Here is a 23,200-nt window from a genome sequence, read left to right as displayed (position 1 = left end):
GGTGTGCTTTCTTTGCTCATCCACACTTGTGTAGACATTTTAATTATCTCTGCGTCCCCTGTGACCCCCACAAAAAGGATTACAGTCTTCTCTTACTTTGAACATGAACTTTCCCATACTTTTAAAAGATGCTGTATTTGTACATTCAGATGTCCTTACTCTAACATTCTGAGGCATGGCCCCTCCACTGGACTCGCCATTGCTCCTCTAATTTTAATCTCAGATGCTCCTTGAGCATTTTGTTTGCTCTTCTGTAGATTGTTGTGATTCAAGGTTCAACTGAGTCATGTTGTAAAATAATGATCAAAACATCTGTGGCAATGCAGGAAAAGAAATGAGTATAATGTCTGATAGAGATATTGTTAAGGTGACAGATAAGAATAATTCTAGAGTCACCTACTAGTTATAGATGAATTGTCCCAAATAGAAGTTTTTCTCTGGGAAAAAAAAGAATCTATCAGTTTTGAGATTAAATATTAAGATTCCTCAAATGAAAATGAGTTAGGTATGTGTATGTTTGTACATGAATAATACATCATTTGTTATTACAGTTAGGGAATTTTCAACTCAGTACAGGGTACTCTCATTAGGTAACACAGACTTTAATGGCCATATCTTTCCCCCATAATATTATCTATCAACTAAACACCTTTAACTCATGAGTAAGAATATTAAAATGGCTTGGCAGTGGTGGTGGATCTCTGTGAGTTTGAGTCCAGCCTGGTGAATAAAGTGAGTTACAGGACAGTCAGAGCTGTTATACAAAGAAACCCTGTCTTGAAAACAACAACAACAACAATGTTGTAATATCATCTGTTTGGAGATTTAACTCAAAATATAATAGGGCCATTGTATTTGTAATAATGACGATAACAATAAAAGAATGATGTCTCTAAAGCAGTATTCCCTTTATAAGAATTTAATGTTTAACTCATAATGAACCACCCAGTACATGTCTTTTTTAATTCTACTTTTTTTTTCCGGTACAGAAAAGTACCTCTGAACTAGTAATATTTGAGCATTTCTTCAAGGTCAAGTATAATAACTTGTAAAGCTTAAATTTGAAAACAGGTACTTAACACTGTGGCCTTAGATCATCTACTGCTGAGGTCTTGGCTACAGGATTAAATATTTTGCTTGGATATGCAAAAGACTGCCATGGGGTTTTAAGGCTTCAGTTAGAGAATTTATATTTTGCATCTAACAACTATTTTTTTTCATTCCAATACATAGTAAGTTTTTGCTAATTTTTTGCCCTAAGTATCATGTTGAATAATGCCTAAGGAATATTGTTAGTTGAGACTTGGCAATTTGCATAGATTTGCCACTGTATTTTTTCCCTTGGGCAATGTATTCAACCAGGGACCCACAAGGAAATTCTTCTTCCAGTTCTTCAAACCTTTATCCAGAATGACTGTTGCTATTGCTTTACAAAAGGCTTCTCAGGCAATTATTAATCATCTGGAAACCCATCGCTTTAGAAGATCATGGTCACTCAACATATGGAATTGTTAAGAAACCTATGTGGCCTGTTTTTTTTTTTCAAATAAAACTATGTTAAACCTTTATATCCATAGTCTGTCAGTCTAGCATGTACCATCTTAGAACTCAGACAAATTTGAATATCTCAGGTTTGAAGTAAGTAAGTTTGTAGCTCTATCAAATGAAAAAGTCCTCACACAGATTTAATAATTTTAAAGAATATTTAACATAATCAGAATGGAAAAAATCAGGCTCTAGATTAGTATACTTTGCATTTGCTTTCTGTAATTTTAAATATCTAGGCTGTGGTAATAGTTCCCTTTCCAGTGAAGAATCTCAAAGGTCTTAGTCAATATCTACCTGCTACTATTTTATGTTCAGCAAGCCAATATTGATACCCAAATGAAGTAGGCAAAGAACAGTCACACAGGAACTGTCAGTAACCAAGTATGTCTAGCATCTTTTAAAAGGCTGTAGTGATTTAAATAAGAACGGCCCCCATAGACTCATATAAGTGTGACCTTGTTGGGGTAGGTGTGTTCTTGTTGGAGACAGACTATCATTGGGGGGTGTGGTCACTGAGATTTCAAAAGCCCATACCAGCCCCCCTCCATCTCTATCTCTCCCTATGCCTGTCTGTGGATCAGGACATAAATTTTTCACCTATTTCTCCAATGTCACCATGTTCCCAGTCATGATGGTAATGGATGAAATCTCTAAAGTGTAAATAAGTCTACAGTTAAATACTTTATAAGAATTGCCTTAGTCATGGTGTCTCAACAGAGCAATAGAATGGTAACTAAGACAGATGCCCACTAGAGTCATTCATGGGGATTGTCATGCGCTGCCCTTGTTTCCCCATTTAGGCCACACTAAGCTAGCAAACATTTAGAAGGCCGTAAGAAGCAAAAGTTCACTGAAAACACCTATTCATCTTCAGGACTTTCTGTCAACTGACTGTTTATTTTTTTATTTTCTCTGCTTTATTCTTTCTGTGACCAACCTTGCCATTGCTTCTTGTTCTTTGCTCAATCCCCTTCTTTGGCAGTCCTTGTTATATATAGGACTCATTCAAGTTAACTTTTAGTATCTACCTTCAAATCGTTCAAAACTTTCATTGGTGTACTATTTTATTAATTTTATTGTTTGATATTTGATACAAGAATAAAATGTACTCTGATTACACTCTGTTTAAGTCCCTCTATCTCCCTTTTATTGTTGTCAATTCTCCCTTATCCCTAGGCTCATGATTGGCTTTGCTTTGTGACCCAGTTGGTCTAAGTGTGATTATTTATTTGGAAGTGTCCATTATAACCTAATGGTGTCATTAGTAGGTTCATAACTCAAGGTAATGATTTGTCACTCCATGAATCCACAAGTAACTAATAGTTTATGAGTGGGAGTAGGGCTCTCTTCTCTGTCCATGCCTGACTGTTGACGGCAAAATGGAATTCAGCATGTGTCTGTAGATGCTATGAGTTCATGATTATAATGACTACTGCTAGTCCAGGAGTTGACATTTCATAGCCCTTCTTCCTATCTTTAACTAGTTCTTTTGTTTTCTTTTCACCTGTATCTCAATGTAATGCCTCCATTCTTAATCAGAAGCAGCAGAATGCAACAAGAAAGTGTGGATCTCTCTTTTTTTCACAATAGGGGGGCTCACTGAGTCAGTTCAATCCTATCTATTTTTAATACATTGTTCCCTTTTTAAATTCAATATGGTACCAGCCTGTGGACCTGTGAGTTAAGAAGGACAGGAAGTAAACATCACAATATCTAAAAGTTCTGCTATGGAGACAACAAGACAACTTGTCCATTTCTGTCTGCTGTTCCTACTTCAGTTACAAGATTCTTTGTGGCTCTTTACACATCCTCATCTTTCTTATCTGCCTTGTTATCCTTGGTCAAGCAGGAAAGTAAAATTAGATATAAGGTTTTATTCCTCCTACAGGAACGGATTATCCTCAAACTTGGTAACTGGCAGCAAGTATGTAAGTCAATGTTTATAACCAAATGCACTTGGATTAATAATAAAAATGTATTCTAAATTCTGAAGCATTCATTATAATATAGATAATCACTTGAGTGTTTTCATGCGGATTCACCAAAAGAAAATTTCAGACTTCAAGAAATTTTTTTGTGTTTGATTTGTGGGTTGGAAAGATTTTCTTTTCCTACTCTAGGACATACTTCAGTGAAGCATTATGGATAAATTATTCATCTTTTCTCATATTATACTTTCATAGACTCTAAAAGATTCTTAATTCATTTGTGTTTACTTACTAATTATCTTAGTTTTATCATCATTCCTAATTTTATCTATAAAATGGGGTTGGGGAATCTAGAAATCAGAATGTTAGCAAGTGTGGCAACTAGTAACCAGATACAAAGAAGACAAAAAAGAGAATGGCACTTTTACATACCACATACATTAACTATTCCTCTCTCAATTGGTTCAGGATCACTACCTAGGAAGTGGCTACCCTTTATCTGTGCCATTCTACTCCTCTCTGAAAGGGGTTACAAAGAAGAAACATATCAGAATGTTAGCAAGTGTAATAATTAGCAACTGAAGATTGAGAAAATGAAGAGGATGGCACTTATAATAGATACTGTACATACTACAAGTTCCTTGTCCACCATGAGGACACCATTTCCTATATTCTTAATTCTATCTGGAAGATTATTCAAAGAAGGAGCTTCTCTCAGCATTTAGATTTTTATATGAGTTGATATTAATACATTAATTTCCTTAGCATTAACTGCTATGCAGCCCTCCTATATTATTTTTATAATGGCATTTGATGGGTTTTACAGTTTTAAAAATAAAGCACAAATGCAGTAAAGTCAGTAAAATAGGCATAGAAAAATAAGATGCAACCTTCACCTATACAAACAAATTCTTCTCTGTCCAACATCACCTCGAGCATCGAATGGTTTTGAGATGGGACACACATATACAATACTATCTACAATATAATTTGTTATATTTCTGGAAATGTGTTATGCAATGAGCAGAAAACAGTTCTGTAAATATAATGCTAGCCAGAAATGAAACAGACTAAAGAAGGAATGCCAAAACAAGTCAGAGGAAAAATTTTCCCCTCCATGCTTTGCCAAACATATCTCTTCTTGGAACAATTATATAATATTACAGCATATAAGACATAAGCAAAGTGATCCTGAGTTTTGTGACTTGATTAATTAATCAAGCAGAATGAGATGGTCACTAAAATCCCAATGTGCAGTATGATAAATACATACTCAAATCTGGTTAGTCAAATGCACTGATAGACAACCTAAGGTTGGGTGGGTGGCATCTGAGGCAGAAGGCTGTCTCACTGGAATTGAGCCTTCAACTTTGAGATCTGAGGAATTCTTTAGATACACAGCTGTGGAACTGACTGATCTAGTGAATGCCCTGCTGGTATCTGCCTGAGAATTAACAATGGAGCTACTCAGTTGATATGTTTGCACACAGTTTGGAGAACCAGAAAATCAAAGAGTGTTCTGGGAGAACTGCCACTGATGGAAGAAAAACACCTTCGTTTGTTTTTCTCTATGACCCAGATTTAACAAACTTGCAGAACTGGTTTGCATGGAAATAAGGAGTTACTTGCTTTGTCTTGCTTTGCTTTGCTTTGAGACAGAGTCTCACTGTGCACTTTCAGCTGGTCTGGAAATTGATAGGTAGATTATGCTAGAAGTCATGGAGATCTTTCTGCCTCTGCCTTTGCCTCTCAAGTGCTGCAATCAAAGGCAAAAGTCACCATGCCTTGCTAGAAGCATTTTAAATTTGAAACATCTTCTGAGAATTGAAATTAAAACATTGATAATACACCCAAACTATTCTCTAGTTTTAGAAGCATTAAGGATCAAAATGCTGTTGCTAAGTCACATAAATGATACAAAGTCATCTCAGACTGAAGGTTAGAGCTCCTGTAATATAGAAGGATAGTACTTACCCCTGTCTGTATCATACAGGAAGACAAAACAATTCCATTCATAGTGATCCAGCAGGCTCAGGAGTGCACCTCTCAATGAAGGTCTTAGTTGCAGCACGAACTGACTCTCCCCTTCAGTGGGGAAGCTGGGTGTGATGAGGGAGATGTGTAGGGCACTGCAGAATGAGGTCAAGGTATGCACTGACCTCTTGTCATAGAGTCCAAAAATGGCAAACACTCCTCTAGAATACTGGGAACAGACTGGGGGAAAAACAGAAAGAGAGGGCCATCACCAATTGTTATACTCCAGAACTGGCCACTTGAAGTCTACAGCCTCTGAAGGTTTAAAAGAAAAATCATTGAACTGTTAGCAACTGTGATAAGGAACACAAGAAAAGCATGCATACATTGTGCAGTCAACTGTGAGTTCTTGAGTTTGTGCTGATAGTCAAGGCTTCCATGAAGCTGGTTTGAATTAAAAGTCTGCATTTAAAAAGCCAATTCAAATTAAAGAGAAAATTGATTAAAATAAACAATATATGGTCCTCTAAAACATCTCAAATCCCATGCTCCAAGCTCTTATGAATGAGAGACACAATTTTTTTCTGTATTTGTTCTTGCCTGAAAACTATAATAATGTACTTTGACATTTTCTAAATAGGAATCAATGAAACAATTGCCTGCTTCCTAAGCTGTGTGCTTGCCACATCTATTCTGACTACGTTTGATAAACAAATTGTTGCCTTTTTATTTATAACTTTACTCTGTATTAATTTCATTTTTTGTCACAACTCTGAAGTCTGCTTGAATCATGTTTGAAAATAGAAAACTGGGTTTGAGAGATAAGCAACTGAGTGAACCAGAAGCAACTATGTAACTATAACCCTAAAATAATCACCCCAAATCCTGAGCCAGGCCTATCTGGAGACAGAGAAAATCCTGTTTGCACTGCTGTAAAGTGAGGGAGATTGTATATATTCTTTCTCAAATGTGTTTTGCTTACCATGGCATGACTGATTTATGAAACAAACTTAGGTGACTTTTTCTCATTTACACTTTAAAAGACAGAACTACAATCATCAGGAGACATTAATCCCCCCCCCCCCAGTAAAACAGGACTGCATTGTAGATTTTTCTCTGACTAAGGTCTCGTAGAACTAGAGTTCCAGAGGGCTGAGAGATAACTGTTGTGTGTACTGAGAAGCAAACCTGGGTCCCCTACAAGGTAATCAAGTGCTCTTAACTGAGCTATCTTTACAGCCTACATAAGTGAAAAAAGATTATTAAAATGTTAAAAGTTCTAGAAATATATACAAAACAACTTTATCTGAATCATATAATTTCTGAGATTTTGGAATAAATCTAGAGATGTTTCTATTATTTGTATTTACTATTTTACTTAAAAATCAGGGATAAGGAATACATGTTATAACAGGATAGTATAAAAATGAGCAGAAAGTAGATGCTGTTGATCATTTTTAAAGGACACTCACAGGATATTTTTGTAAACAATATGGTTTAATAAAGGACAAAAGAGTATATTTCAGTTGAAAAGTTCAAGATAGAATTGACATGGGAATATAAGGGTAACATTGCAAACCTTGTAAAAAAAAAGCTCAAATTCTAATATTTCACTGCTTAGCCTGAATTATTGTTATTATTACTATTATTATGTTGTCTTATTTTCAGAGATAATGAAAACATAAAATTTTTTCATCTTGTAAATGATGGAAATTTAATATGGTAAAAATTCAAAGAGAGCACATAAATCTACCATCCTATGAAGATGAAAAAAGCAAAAGCAGCATTTTCTAGACATCAGTTTCTTTGCATAGGTATAGTTTAAGTAATTCTCTTATAGTGCAGTAAAAGTTCTAAAGACTAAAATGCCTCAGTTAATCGAAAGCTAAAACATAAGATACTGCTTGGATAGTTACGGTAGCAGTTTGTGAAGAAATCTATCAAGGATGATCACCCATCTCTAAATCTGTGCTCCCCAGGAGCTAAAATTAGCTTGGAACATATTAACCATTCTCAAAGGCATGTTTATACAGTATGTCTGGTTATAATTTTATCAAGATGTAGAGCTGTCATAATGAAAACATTGGCATCTTGGGTTTCCAATATTCAATTTCCATAATAATTCAATTTCCATAACTCCAGTAATGCAGTAGCATCATGCTGTGGATCAGATACCAACCTCGTGGATATCCCTCCAAAACTTTGGATGCATTTATGTGGGTGGTACAGTCCGAGCTTAATACATTTCCTTCATATGTTCTTGTTTTCTTATAAGTTTTAGGTTGACTTTTAATCTTCACTTAATTAAAAAACTGAATTAATTCACTTTTTTAACCTTTTTAAATTTGCTTTTGGATTCTCACCATTGAAACGAGATTTTATACGTAGGTTAATCACGTATTTCACCACTGATCTATATCCCCAGTCCATGGTTCAAATAACTTTTATTTTACTCTACTGAAAAAAGTCTTTATATTATGGTCTAATTTACATAATGTATAATACAAGTTATCTCATTAGTGATTAGCTTTAGAATTTGAGTCATCAACTGCAGCTTCCATTTTGCTACTGAACCTACTTGTAGGCTGTAAAATCTGTTCGGAAAGAGGAGGAACAGTATTTTCCTCACAGTATTTCTCTAGGAACTCCAAAAGTTCCCCAGAAGGTCATATATTGCATGAGAACCATTGGTGAGCTAGAATGTGGTATGCGATCTCTGCTGCCCTTCTATCCTACAAAAGAAAAAGAATCTAGGAACATTCCAGTTCTCATTTATGCAAAATATTAGCTCTTGGTTATAGGAAGCTAAGTTCTCAATAGGCTTTAAACTAAGGCACTTCACAGAAGGCCCTCCTACCACTCACCCTGTCTGCGAGTTTCAATGCAAGCTCATAACTTCCCATTGCTCTGGTACTAACCATATTATTTAGCCTATTTCAGTTTATTTTACTAGGCTTCTACAAATTTAATAATGCCTTACTTTTAAACCTTTTTGTCTGCTTCTATTTTTTTCATCATGGTACATAAACTGATTTTTTTCATAGTTATATCTACTATTCTGCTTCTATTATTCTTACTTTGAAAATATACAAAATACATACTAATCGGCATTTCCTTCTGGATAAATTTTATCATTCACTTTCCTTTGCAAATTCCTGTTTATAGTGTTATTCTTTTGAACATTATCCCCCTGTTTTAATCAAGAGTCATGGCTTGCTAGGTCAAGGTTATTATGTCTTCAATCTGTAAGATTAGGCTGTCAGTCAAATATTCAATGTTATTTTCTTCATGTGAAACCCTGAACAATATAGAATTTGGTTGAATAGATTCAAATTTAGTAGCCTAGTAATTTCCATATTTATTATAAATTTATCTTTGTAAACACAAAATCAAAATTTGCTTAGTTATCTCTCATACCATCTACTGTTTCTTGGCATACAAATAAGTATTCAAACAGTATATATAAATACAAAATAAATTAATACAGTTAACTAAGCTTAATAAGAATATGTTCTTAATGTAGAAAAAGAAAACCGAATTTTAGTTTTTAATATAAAATAATGAACAGTAATTATTGCATAGTCACTGAATAGAGGTGGTAATATTAGATCGACAGATATTTTGGGATATAAACACTGATTAGAATGAGGTCTTCAATGAAATAATGCAATCATAATTTTAAGTGCACATTCTATATTTTGCTTCACTAATGAGATAACTTGGATCATATATTATGTAAATTACTCCATAATATAAACACATGATGATAATCTTAAACTTTATACCTGATGGTGTGAGTGAATTAAACATGTCTTCTCATCAAGTAGTTGCAAAATTTCATTTCCCATACATATTGCAGATGATAAACTAAATCACATAATCACATAATTTGTGATGAATTTTAGTTTTGTATCAGATCCAAGTATTATGACATGGCCTTAGCTCAATGTGTTGCAAGTTAGAATCTGTGTATTGAATTTGACTGCAGTTGCTCTTCTTCATAGTTCTTACCATTCTCTTTTATCTTTAATTTTCCTTTTTAACAGTTTTTCCTAAATGTATTCGAAACTCAACTTTATTAAGGCACAGAGCTTCTGTACTTTGTCCCTCCTATGTTCTCCCTAGCTGCTCACAGCTGTGTCATTTGGGGGCACTTTTCATATAGCTTCCAATTCATCTATCTCATGCTTCATTATCTCCCAAGTCTTCATTGCTGAAAACCCATTTTACCTTCTGTTTGGTGAAATCCTCTGCTGTGTTTTGACATGTTTAGATGTGTCTTTCAAATTCTTCCCTTGTATTGATTCCTGACACCACACTTCTGGTCTTCCTTTGTTACTGGGCATGTTTTGACAGCCATTTCTTTAAATGTGGTATACCTTCACATTTTCCACCTTATACCCACTACTTTCCTCAAAACACAAATGAAGTCATTTAATTCTGGGGATTTACATGTCAAATGTTATAGTTTAAATACAAAATGCTCCCCAGAGGCTCACATGTTTGAACACTTGGTCGTCAGATGGTGGTGCCATTTGGGAAGAGTGTAGTACCTTCAGGAGGTGGAGCCTTGATGGCCGAAGGGGGTTACTGGGGTAGACTTGGAGGTTTTATTGTTCAGACTCACTTCCTTTGCAGATTTCTTCTAAAGTGCAGGTGTAATGTGACCCATGGTCTCCTGCTCCTGCCTTTATGCTTTGCCCATCACAATGTATTGTATACCTTTATCTGTAAACTGAAATGAATATTTCTCCCATAAGTACTTGTAAATATTTTGCTACGATACTGACTATAATATCTGATTATATGATCACTCTATGGAATGGTTAAGAAGAAGGTTTTTTATTGTAGATATGAGGGTGAAAACAGCCAGAGGTATCTGGAAGAGTCCAGAGCAGAGAGAGAGAATGTAGAAGACTGAAAATGGTCAGATACTATACTTGGCAATGAGAAAAGCAGGAGCAGACCAGAGACAGAGAGAACGGTGGGGGGAGGGGGCTGTGGTTGAGAGCAAAAGATGAAGACAAATAGAGTCTGGGTAAAAGATAGGCCAAAACTGAAGAACAAGGGGGAACATAGCAGAACAACAGGGTTATACAGAGAAATGAGTAGCCTGTGGGCTAGGGAAGTTTTGTATGGGGGGGGGGGGGGGAGAAGAGCACTAAAAAGCTGGGGTGCTAGCATAAATTCTGAAATAATACTTGTGAAGCTGAGGAAGCCTGGAAGTCCGCATGTATTTTGGTACACTAATGGGTACAACTGGTAGTCATTTTTCCCTTTTGCTAGTGATAAGGGTTTCTTTTAGTAGAGACAAACCAGCTTCAAAAGTTTCTGAATAATGCTGACTTTAGTTTTTAATGCAAACTTTAAGTATGGGAAAATCGAGTTTCCTTTGGACCTGTCACTGAAAAAAGTAATGCAATTTTCTATGTGCACATGTCCACCTTCCAATTGTATCGTGTCAAATCTACTATTTTGTCTGATATCTATGTCTGTCCTTTTCATAACTTTTGTGACACAATGAATTATCCCAGATTCCTTGTCACAGCAATTCCTTTTACAATTACTTTATCATCTCTACATTTAGAACTGTAGTCTTTCTTCTAATAAACCTGGAAGCCCAGTTGTTGTGAAGAGTCTACAGAGAAAAGAATCAAAATCATTTTTTCTCAGCCATAACTAGGTTCTAACTACTACTATATCATTAGGAATAATGTTAAAAATTATTAATTTATAATACTACAAATTATTAAGTGCTAGTTAATTGTCATAGTTATCTATTATATATATCACATTATAATCTGTAATATAACCTATTATATCTTGCATTAAATATAAAATGACATACACAGTATATCACTGAAACTACTATAATTCATTAAGATTGGGATCTTTTGTTATATAATAAGTGACAAGAAAAGTCTTTGTATTTTATCTAGAGAGACCCCAGAGGCCTTGAAAATAATATGAATGTCACTCTAGCCATTGCCTACCCACCAGAAAAAGATTGTAAGACCTTGCTGTCAAAGACACTGCATGCATTAGGTGCAGATCATGTAAAAATGAAGCTGGAGCTAAACTTTAAGATTCTTCCCTGCTGACGATCTGGTCTGGGCTTGCTGAGCATTTGAGCCTTAGGCACTGAGCTCTAGTTTTCATGTTCTTGCTTTCCAATGTGACAGCTGCACCCATGTTTATTCAGTTTAAACCATTTATAGCCTCTTTCATATACTTATATAATGTAGTCCTTGGCAATTTGACACTACCTTAGACATAGTTTAAATCATTGCGTCAATTTTAGTAGAGGTCTACCTGTGATAATTTAAAGAAGCCCCTCTGGCAGAAAAAAATGATCCATAGTAATTTTATCCTTATTCCTTTCAATTGCTCTTTGTGATTTATGTGGTATGTGTGTGGTGATAGTGTATCCATATGTGTCTATGAATCTTTGTTCCTGGGATTTAAGAAAAACATACAGTATAACATGGAGCAGAAAACTCATATAAAGCTGAATAATATACAAAAATTCTCAGTGTAAACTATTTCTTGTTTGTCCCATGTAGCACTCAAAGCAGATAAAAAGCTTCTAAATCATTTCTGAGCCAAGGATAGAGGTTTGTTGCTATCCTGCCACTGGCATTACAACTTTTTCAAATTCTTACTGGTACAGTGATACCATTTTTAAATTTATGTCAGTTCTTGATATAGTGTCTCAAGAAGTACATATCGCTTACGCCTTCCTGAAGAAGCTATACTGCCTGTTCCTGTTGATTCTTGGCTACTAGTTCTCTGTTCCTAGGATAACTTAATTTTATGAATATTTTCATTTCAATAAAATATTTCTCTAATTTGTTTTTTTAGATTTATTTATTTTATGTGTATGAATATCTTACCTGCATGTATGTGCACCAGATGTGTGTATGGCGCCATTAAGGTCGGAAGAGGGTGGCAGAACCCTTGACAGTAGAGTAAACGATAGTTGTGAGTCACCATGGAGGTATTGGGAATAGAATCTGGGTCCTACTATATAGCAAAATTGCTTTTAACTGATGAGCCAAGCGGTTTCTTATTTGTTTTGTTTGTGCTCAAGTGTCCATTTGCATACCAGTGTGCATGCAAGTGTATGAGAAAAAAATGTTAAGGCCACAAGGCAACATTAGGTATTTGCCCCAATCACTCTCCACCTTGTCTTTTGAGACAGAATCTCCCAATGATTGGAACTACTGGCTGGTCAATTTACTCCAGGGATCCAGCCATATCTCCTTTTTAAATGACTGTCAGGGATCCAAATTCAGATCTCATGGCTGCAGAACAAGTACTTAACTGAATGAACCATCACCCCAGACTCCTAACAAATATCACTTTAAAAATCAAACATGTGAAGGCTGGAGATATAGCTCAGTGTTTAGGAACATACAGGCACTGTGCTTGCAGTAGACCTTGAGATTGGACTCCAGCACCACACTGATACTCAAGCTCCAGGAGATATTATGGTTTCCCCTAGCATCACTGAACACAATACTGACATGAGTAATCCTCTCCATATACACAGAATTAAAAATAAAATAAAATTCTCTTGAAAATTAATCTTTTTAATTGTTCTCAGTAAATCTTTTTATGTTACAGAAACAGGAGTTTTTTTTAAAGTTAAGTCTTTGCAACCTCTGGTTCTAAAACACTATGGTCTAATATAATAACTTTACTAAATTTTGTTTGGTCTATCAATATAATCAATCATATAAATAAACTGAAAGAAAAAAACCATATGATCATTTCATTAGATGCTGAAAAAGCATTTGACAAAATTCAACATCTCTTTATAATAAAAGTCTTGGAGAAATTAGGGTCATACCTAAATATAATAAAAGCTATTTACAGCAAGCCGACAGCTAACATCAAATTAAACAGAGAGAAACTCAAAGCCATCCCACTAAACTCAGGAACACAACAAGGCTGTCCACTCTCTCCATACCTCTTCAATGTAGTGCTTGAAGTTCTAGCATTAGCAATAAGACAACATAAGGGGATCAAGGGGATTCAAATTGGAAAGGAAGAAGTTAAACTTTCGTTATTTGCAGATGATTTGATAGTGTACATAAGCCACCCCAAAAACTCCACCAAAGAACTTTTACAGCTGATAAACACCTTTAGTAATGTGGCAGGATACAAGAGCAACTCCAAAAAAATCAGTCGCCCTCTTATACACAAAGGATATGGAAGCAGAGAGGGAAATCAGAGAAGCTTCACCTTTCACGATAGCCACAAACAGCATAAAATATCTTGGGGTAACTCTAACCAAGGAAGTGAAAGATCTATTTAACAAGAACTTTAAGGCATTGAAGAAAGAAATTGAAGACAATACCAGAAAATGGAAGGACCTCCCTTGCTCTTGGATTGGGAGGATCAACATAGTAAAATTGGCAATTCTACCAAAGGCAATTTATAGATTCAATGCAATCCCCATCAAGATCCCATCAAAATTCTTCACAGATCTTGAGAGGACAATAATCAACTTTATATGGAAAAACAAAAAACCCAGTATAGCCAAAACAATCCTATACAATAAAGGATCTTCTGGAGGCATTACCATCCCTGACTTCAAACTCTATTACAGAGCTACAGTAATGGAAACAGTGTGGTACTGGCATAAACACAGAGAAGTCGACCAATGGAATAGTATAGAAGACCCGGATTTTAACCCACAAACCTATGAACACCTCATTTTCGATAAAGGAGCTAAAAGTATACAATGGAAGAAAGAAAGCATCTTCAATAAATGGTGCTGGCACAACTGGATGTGAACCTGTAGAAGAATGAAAATAGATCCATATCTATCACTGTGCACAAAACTCAAGTCCAAATGGATCAAAGACCTCAATATCAGTTTGAACACACTGAACCTGATAGAAGAGAAAGTGGGAAGTACCCTACAACAGATGGGCACAGGAGATCTCTTCCTTGGTCAGGGATCTGAAAGAAAACTTTTTTAAAGCTTTTTTTTTATATTTATTTATTTATTACGTATACAATATTCTGTTTGTGTGTATGCCTGCTGGCCAGAAGAGGGCACCAGACCCCATTACAGATGGTTGTGAGCCACCATGTGGTTGCTGGGAATTGACCTCAGGACCTTTGGAAAAACCGTCTATGCTCTTAACCTCTGAGCCATCTCTCCTGCCCGAAAGAAAACTTCTAAATAAGCTTCCTATGGATTGTTCATCCTAATGACATACACATTCAGTGTGTCATCCAGCTTCCCCCAATACTCTTGAAATAGAATCTCTCTTCTTATGTTGTTATACTTTGTGAGTTTATATAAAAGGTAGGATTTATTTAGCTATGGCATATAATTTTTGACTTTGTCCATCTCTATACATCCGCATGCATTTCTTGATAGTTTTACATTCTAAGTGATACATTTTTGAAATATGGAGTAAATGAATACACCAAAATACTATCAAGAAGACTGTAATTTTATATGCCATACTCAGTATTCTCCTAGGGACTTGTTATTTCATTACTTTTATATTGAAATAAAATTACTTTACTACATATAGGTTCTATGAATACTATTATGATTAAATGTTACACATAATAAACATAGATCATAAATGCTTACAGAAGTTTATCTTCAGCAATGATGTACTATTAACAAAAATCCTGCCTATTAATATCAGAGGAGGTATATTAATCTTAGCTACCATGAATAGAATGTATTAAATAAAAAAATTATAAGGAAGAGAGAGTTAGCTATTTGAGGAAAGCAGGTACAGAGGCTACAGAATATTTACAAACCGAATAACACAAGAGTGAGTTACTCTGCTCATGAGATTGATCTAGGCAACAGTCCAACAGAATCTAGACCAGAATGTAGGCCATTGTACAGGTTGAACTCCTGGGACATCTTTGTTGCTATGGTTATGACAAATCACTTCATATTACTGGCATTTACCACATACTAGAAGTCTCTATACCTGAAATAGCAATTCTTACAATGACTTTTAATTACTAGCACTGTGTGGGCATGGACGTTTGGTGATGTAAGTATGCTGTCCCCTCCCTGGTATGGAGTCTTTGCTGTAAACATAGTGTATACCTTGTGCTTTTAATTTTTTTTAGTTTTTTTTATTGGTATTCACTTCCGTAACTTGAATCCACAGAAATAAGTGTTACAAGTAAGCACAGATATAAGAGTTACAAGTAAACACAGATTATGCATGCAAAGTTCTGCTCACAAAGGTTACATGTACAGGTACATGAATTAGAAGCATGCTTCTAGAAATATGACCAAACTTTTTAAAATGAAAAAAATGGAAAGCCACATCCTGAAAATATAGAGATGGTTTACACAATTCAAAAATCAAACATTGCTTATAACAGAGATGTATGAAAGCTACAGGATTCAAGTGACAAGCAATAGGTTCTCAAGAAATTAATACTGGTCAAAGAGAACAGGAATATTTTTACATTTTACTAAAATAACATTCGACTAATAGAATACAAAACCTAGAAGGAGCTCAGGGGAAAAAAAACAAATCTAAAACCAATGACTTAACTTCTTTTCATCTAAACAGCACGACATTAAAAGAAAACTGCACCTGCTTTCGAGTTGCCAATCTCAGACGAATGAAGTTCTCTAAAAAGGAAATGCAACCAAAACAGCTCCCAAAGTCAAATGAAGTCTGCAAGGCTCAGATTAAAATCTGGAATGTTTCAGATGAAGAGTAATAAAAAATTACAATTGGTTTTGTTTTTTATTGAATGGAATCAAAATTTGACATTTCTTTGAAGCCTCAAGCTACTAAAATTTCACTTTTCTGAATGGTTCTATGTTATCTTTCTCTTATTGGTGCAAATTGATTTTTATAAGTTTACAACAGTCAATCTCTATGAAGTGCTTTTGTCTGTTACCTTCTGATGAAACAAAAACTTTTTCATTAACTTATTGTTCTTATTTTCTTCTTCACCTCTTATCTGGTGGTCTTAACAATGTGGATAGAAACCCAAGAGCTGATTATCTTGCTTCACTTTGATAGATTTGAAAATTTGATACTTGTTATCACCTGAGAAATTCTATCTGAAGCATTGAAAAATCTTTACATCTCTTCTTGCCATCAAAAAGGATTTGGATTAATAGATAGAGGCTTAAACTTACTAATGCGTAATATCTAATTTTAGCCATGTATAGGATATAGAGAAAAATAAAACAAATGTGGTGTTATGGGACAAATATAAAAATTACATGTATCTAAAATCTCACAAGAATATCAATAATTCTGGGTACTAACAAGAATATATTTAAAATGTAAAATAAATAGAATTAAAGCTAGAGTACAAAATTGCAATTTATTTTATAAATATATTTGTATATTGCAAAGGGCCATTTTGCATATTTATTTATTGTGATTATTATTGACACTTGTTATGTTTGTTTATGTCTATAATTGTGTCTATATTTTTGAGTAAAATCATGTCAGTATAGTGACTCACAGCCTAGGGGACAAGACAGAGATGTGAAATCATACTCCAAGACATAAAGATAACTGAAAAAGATAGATAAGGAATGTTAGGAAGCATAGAAGAGAAGTGTTCGTCATAGGATATGCTTGATACCTGAATTTGGAATTGGAATCAAAGAGTCAGACTGAGGATAGAAAAGATAATAAGTAGGACAGTCTACCCGACAAAAAACAACATAAGATAATAGCAAACTGGATAAAATATGATCGGCATAGACTGTGAATATTATTCCTGGGAGATATGTACAAGTTAGTTAGAGCTCAGTGGATTATTGGGTAGGACGAATGAATAAGGAGGGAAACAGAGGAAAGGTCACTCCATGCTTTTTGTTACTGATTTTGAGTGAATGAATGAAAAGCAGTTACACAACCTTGGGCAGTAGGTAGACTGAAAATATTTTGCTTGGTTATTATGAGACAAGCATAGTTTCAGAAAGAAAACAATGGTTCTGTTGTGGACATATTTAGTTTAATATGCTGAGTTTCAAGTAGGTGACTCCACATAAGAATGTGAAGCCAAGGTCTGTAATGAAAGAGAACAAGCGGATTCAGTGTATAGCATTAAAGAAGTGGTTGTGAAGGACAATATGAGATTTAGGAGGAATGCTCAAAGACATGTCTGATGCTAGGATTGTGGAAAGAAATCATTTCAGAACGAGAGGAGATTGTGAGATTTAGATGAAATTAAAGGAGGGTTTCTCAGAAAGTGTGCAAACTCACATCAAAGAATTTCCTTCTAGAGCCCGAGTTGCTCTTACAGTTAGAAAGTTGTTGTTGGTGTTATAATGTTATTTAAAGACAAGTGTGTTCTGAATCACCTGAATAGCTGGCAATACTCTATGCATTCCATTCCATTCCATTCCATTCCATTCCATTCCATTCCATTCCATTCCATTCCATTCCATTCCAAACTGCTTCACAGATTCTATCAATATTAATCAAATGCGTACACACAACTGGCTGAATGACAACATCTTGGTTTGAAAATGGAGTCATGATATAGGTACTTGATATGCAAACACACACTTGCACACCCATATCACATGTATGCACACTGTATATGCAAACACACACAAAACAATTCTAAATCAATGAAAGAAACTTATATGGATTGTACATTTCTGTATTTCTAGCACTAGTAAAACAAAGACAGGAGCATCACAAATTTGAGGCCAGACAGACAACTCTGTCTCATGAAAAATCGATATTGGAAAGAAGGGTTCCATAATGAGAAAGAAGTGAAAAAGACAGGGGGATGACAGAGAAACAACCCAAATCCATTGCATATATGAATGAAACTGTAAAGGAAAAAAGAAGCCAAAATGAAGCGAACCCTTAAACAACAGAAAGTTCCCAAACAAGCAAAAACAAAACCTCATCTATACAGTTTGCAAATATGCACACTCTCTTATAAACCTTATGTGTACACAATAAAAATGAAATTAAAAACAATGAAATGAAAGATTGAATGAATATGGAGAGGTGATAAGATTTGATACTGGTACATAGCAGTAATATAGACACTACGTATTTCTGTCAGGTGCAGCATGGGGAATTTGAGAAAAGGGAATCCATGTGAGGTGTTAGTTTGCTGGAGTTCACCACTACCCTCAAACATAGTCTTCCCTTGAATCTTCTACACATTCTCTTGCTTCCCTTCTGAGAAATGACCTTAGGTTTCTTTTCATGTCCCTCTCTAGGCAGGATTTAAACACAAAACAGCATGACGTAATACACATACTTTCATTCTTTAGATAACTTAATTGATTTTTATAAGTCCCACTCAAGTTTCCAAAGATTAATAACTGGCAGTTTGTTCTTTTCTTCCCTATGAGGTCAGATTAAAGTATCAATACTTTACTTAAAACCTCCCTTTGATTATCCATTTGGGATCAAACTCCCAGGTCAGTGGATGGGCACATAGAATGATTTACCTCCTTTATAGGCCAATTCCCTCTTTTATTCCACTCCAGTGAAAAGAAGAAAGGTCTACTAAATATTCTCAATTCTTAGTTTTCTTCTCTGCCATCATGTTGGTCATGAGCCAACCTTGCCAGGTATGCATTCTAATATCTAACATCTTTTCTATCTCCATTCTCTTTTTTATTCAATGTTGACATTCTGTTGTCCAGTTGGCTATGAAAATCTCCCAGAACAAGCTTCCTATGTCTTTCTCCTTAATTACTATGTGTAGAACAAACGATATAAGTAGGATGGCATTTCATGCCTGCTTAAAATGCCTGTGGTTTTTTGCTACGTTTACCGTGATGTAGATCAGACAGAAGGATATAGTCTTCTCTTTCTATAATTTACTTCTTATTTCATTTGGTGTGCTTACAACAGCTGTCCCTACATTTCTCATGGCAAGACTAGTCTCTATAATTTTAAATACTGTTATGTATTTATTATATTTTTATATTTAATTTATAATAAATTTTCATTTATTTACTTATTTTAAGATTATAATTTAATTATGACAGTTATTATTTTCACCTCTCCAAACTCTCCCATATATCCCTCCCTACTCTACTTCAAATTTGCACCCCACCATTTTACAATTGTTATTTTGTGTGTGTGTGTGTGTGTGTGTGTGTGTATTTTCTCTATTTGTTTGGTTAAATGGCAGCAGTGCAGAGCCTCTGTTTGATTATTTGTACCATAGGCTTTGACAGCTCTACCCAACCACACAACGATTTTTGAAAGAAGAGGTAACTTAAATGTTTAGTTCTCTGTTGTGTTCTCTGCTCTAAGCTCAACAGTCCAAACACTCAATATTCATTAAATTAATAAAATCAGTATTTCTGTTGAATTGAATAAAGAAAGAAGAGAGAGTCAAAAGATGTGGTTTGATTTGCTTGGAGCCATAAAAAAAAAACCACTTCCTTTGTTCCATAATTTGATTTGGTCCCCTGATTTCCATTTATTCAATCTCTGCTAGTCTCTGGAGGCTCTTATGTGTGTTTCCCCTCCCCTTCCTCTGTGCATCAACTCAATCACTAATATTTAATTAAAGCTCAGGTTCAGAAAAATGTTAGTTTTATTACACAGAAGTCCAACAATGTGTTCTGAGCAAAATTATGATCATAACTCTTCATGGATTGGTTAACAATTTGAACTCAAACAATGAGACAATCTTCTTCACAACTGACAGGAACAGGATGCATTATATATATATATGTATATATATAAAACATTGTATATATAATGTGTTTATACATGTATGTGTGTGTAAGTAAGTTTGTGTGCGTGTGTGTGTGTGTGTGTGTGTGTGTGTGTGTGTGTGTGTGTGTGTGTACATTCAATCAGGGAAATATTATTCACTTATTTTCACTAGTGTATATGATGATCCTGTTGGTATATTTCCTGGTATGCAGACTGGGGCAGAATACCAAACAGTACTAATTCCAGGACTTTATGTCTTCCAGAACTCCTGTAGCAATGCTTGACCCTGGATGGCTCTGGTTATTTCTCTTGAATTAAATAAAGAAATTTATTTACCTATTTATATCTGTTAACTTTAAAATTCTTGCTATATATCTTCCCAAACAGGTTTTTATCAACTGTAATGAATTTTTTTTTTCTGTCCCAAAAGCCAGCTCCAAAATAATGGCATGGAGACTTCTTGTTAATTATGAAAGATCAACCTATAGCTTTAAACTTGTTCCTAAGTGGTTCTTACAATGTTAACACATTTCTATTAATTTACATGCCATGTGGCTCATGGCTGGTACCTCTTCCTGCAGGTCTTGTTTGTTTTTTGTCTCCTGGTGTCTTTCTCTCATGCCTCATTTCTTCTTCCTACTTCTCTATGCTCAAAGTCCCACTATCTAGCTATTGGCCATACATGTTTTACCCCACCAGTCACAGCAACACACAGTTTACAACTAACCCATGACAATCAACCATGTGGATAAAACTAAGTTCTCTTAAATGATAACAATATTACAACACTTCACAAAGTCTGGATATATCAATTCAGCAATTTTCATCCTTCCTCTGATTTACCTTTTTGATACTCAAATGACAAGCTCTTCGTTTTCTGATTTGAAAGTGTTCCAATCAGAAGATAGAAAAAGCATGTTGGGCCAAAATTCATTAATTTATACCCTTAAGGCATTATATTAATTTATTAATATGTACATTTTAATCTTTTTAGATTCTAAGTAGTGAGTTTGTTATAGTACAGAAAGTTTCTGAGCTAATCAACAAGCTGAAATGTAAATTGCACAAAAATATTTCACTTTAATTGTATTACAATTACGGACATTCAGTCTCTCAGATGTCTTCCTGGAAGCTGCTCTGGACAGCGCCATTAGAGATGGGAATGCAATCATGGGCCTGTACTTAAACAACCTGGTTTATGCTTCCCTTCCAGTTTTATGACATCTCAACCAAAAAGCACATTTCACTTCTAAACTAAACTAATTAAGAGCTCAGTAAAAATATACAGGCTTCTTTTCACATTTCTTTCCAGAGTCAGGCTATCATAATGGAGACACATGGCACATTTTGCTTCTAAGCACCCTAAAGGAAAGAGCAGAAGGCTTTTTGTCGTACTCAGGATGAGCAGGAACATTTCATTCAGAGTAAAAATGACTTCTTTGGCAGTAATTTGGAAGCTGGAAAGATTATATCATTCTTTTATAGTGCTAATATAGAGCAATAAAGTTGCCAATGAGGAGACCTTGGCAACAAGGAATATGAGAGGTGATGAAGGAACCAGTTTCTACCATGCATCTAAATCAAAATAGGTGTGCTTGCTTCAAGTCAGTTCTTTATCACTGCTATACAAAATACCATATAGGCCACTAAAGCACCAGTGATTTTCTGTTTACCATTCAAGATTTTAGGATGTATTTTCACCTCCCAGTGACTTTTTAACGGAAACTTTTAATTATCACTGTATTTTATGCTGTGTGACACAATTCCATAATTGCAACAAGATTCTTTCATGCTAGCAAAAGACATTTTCAAGTATTTAAATAATATGTGAAAGCTTTTTTTCATCACTAAGGACACAGCTGTCTTTCTAAAAATCATTTAAATGCACTTGGAAGTGGGTGACTTCAAATAAAAATGTAGCAGAATAATATTTGGGGAGAAATTGTACTGTGTTGTAGAAATGGTATTCTAAGAATGTGACATGTCTGGGAAAGTGTCATCATTTATCTGAATTCAGAATTGCTTGCTCTTGTCAAATATCCGTTTGTAGCATTAGATATAACTGTGCCTGTTCTATTCTTCAGTATTCAATCTAAGATTTGGCCCAGCATTCATGATCAACACATGCAAAATAGGTAACTGAAATAATGGAGCACAGAAGAAATCATGTGTGAAAGATACCTGAGATTCAGGAAGATATTGGGCTTACTGCACTTAATGCACTGGATGAATAATATGATTCAAGTTAGAAAAGGTAATTTCTAGGCAACAAAGTTGGAATTCGGAGTTTCTCGTACTCTCAGTGCGATCACTTGCTCCATTACTTTAACCCCATGTTTCTCGTCCCATGACCATAAGAGAAAAGCATTCAGGTAGTTTGCCTTGGGAAGGAAGAAAAGGAGCAATTATTATATTGCTACTGTGCACTAGGCTTTGTAATAGGTTTTTATTCATTAATTTACAGATTATTTCAGTTTATTTTTAAAAGATAATATTTTATATAATGATAAAACTAATTTACAGTCCTACTTCTAAACAATAAAAGTGATTTTAAAGTCAGTGCATGCTCATGCCTCACCATCACTTAAGAAGAGAACCAGAGCCTAAGTGCTTCTTCCTTGCTGGCCTGCTGAGGAAGGAGATGCTATATGAATACTGAACTGCAAAGAACGAGAACAGAATCTTAAAGCCACTTCTCAAGGTAAACTGACTTTCACCTATCGATTTAAAAAGCACAAACATACACAAGTGAGGCCAATACAACTTCTGCACACAGTGTCTCAAGACTTCTCATTTGTAAGTGCGCCTTGGTAAATCATCCTGCACAAAGTTCTAAAGAGAATTTCTTGTTCACTGTGACTAGATGGAAATGTTAAAGAGGCATGTGTCTTAGCTATTTCATGTATGAAAACAAATGTTAACGTGTTTCTTTTTCTCCTAGAACATAGAATAAGAAGGAGATATTAGAAAAGATAATAAGATGACTGAATTAATTGTATTCTGGGATGTATTTGCCTATTTTCAAGATCTGAGAAAAATTTTCAAACATTTGAACTATAAGATGGAAAA

The 23,200-nt window shown here is 34.9% G+C and overlaps 1 protein-coding gene across 18 annotated transcripts in view; it reads right to left on the bottom strand.

Annotated features, from left to right (window-relative positions):
• Positions 1-23,200, bottom strand: part of Gria4 (glutamate ionotropic receptor AMPA type subunit 4) — a 351,675-nt gene that overhangs the window by 212,687 nt on the left and 115,788 nt on the right. For all 18 annotated transcript variants that reach the window (XR_012910070.1, XR_012910069.1, XM_075966877.1 and 15 more), the window contains one exon: positions 5,451-5,690. Coding sequence is in view for 16 of the 18 variants with exons in the window: in XM_075966877.1 (XP_075822992.1) it covers positions 5,451-5,690 (240 nt within the window). In the remaining 2 variants the exon portion in view is untranslated. The remainder of the gene's footprint in view (positions 1-5,450; positions 5,691-23,200) is intronic.

The sequence above is a fragment of the Microtus pennsylvanicus genome, chromosome 3, assembly GCF_037038515.1.
Source record: "Microtus pennsylvanicus isolate mMicPen1 chromosome 3, mMicPen1.hap1, whole genome shotgun sequence".
In the NCBI taxonomy this organism is placed as follows: Eukaryota; Metazoa; Chordata; class Mammalia; order Rodentia; family Cricetidae; genus Microtus; species Microtus pennsylvanicus.
This window is presented reverse-complemented; position numbering and strand designations above follow the sequence as displayed.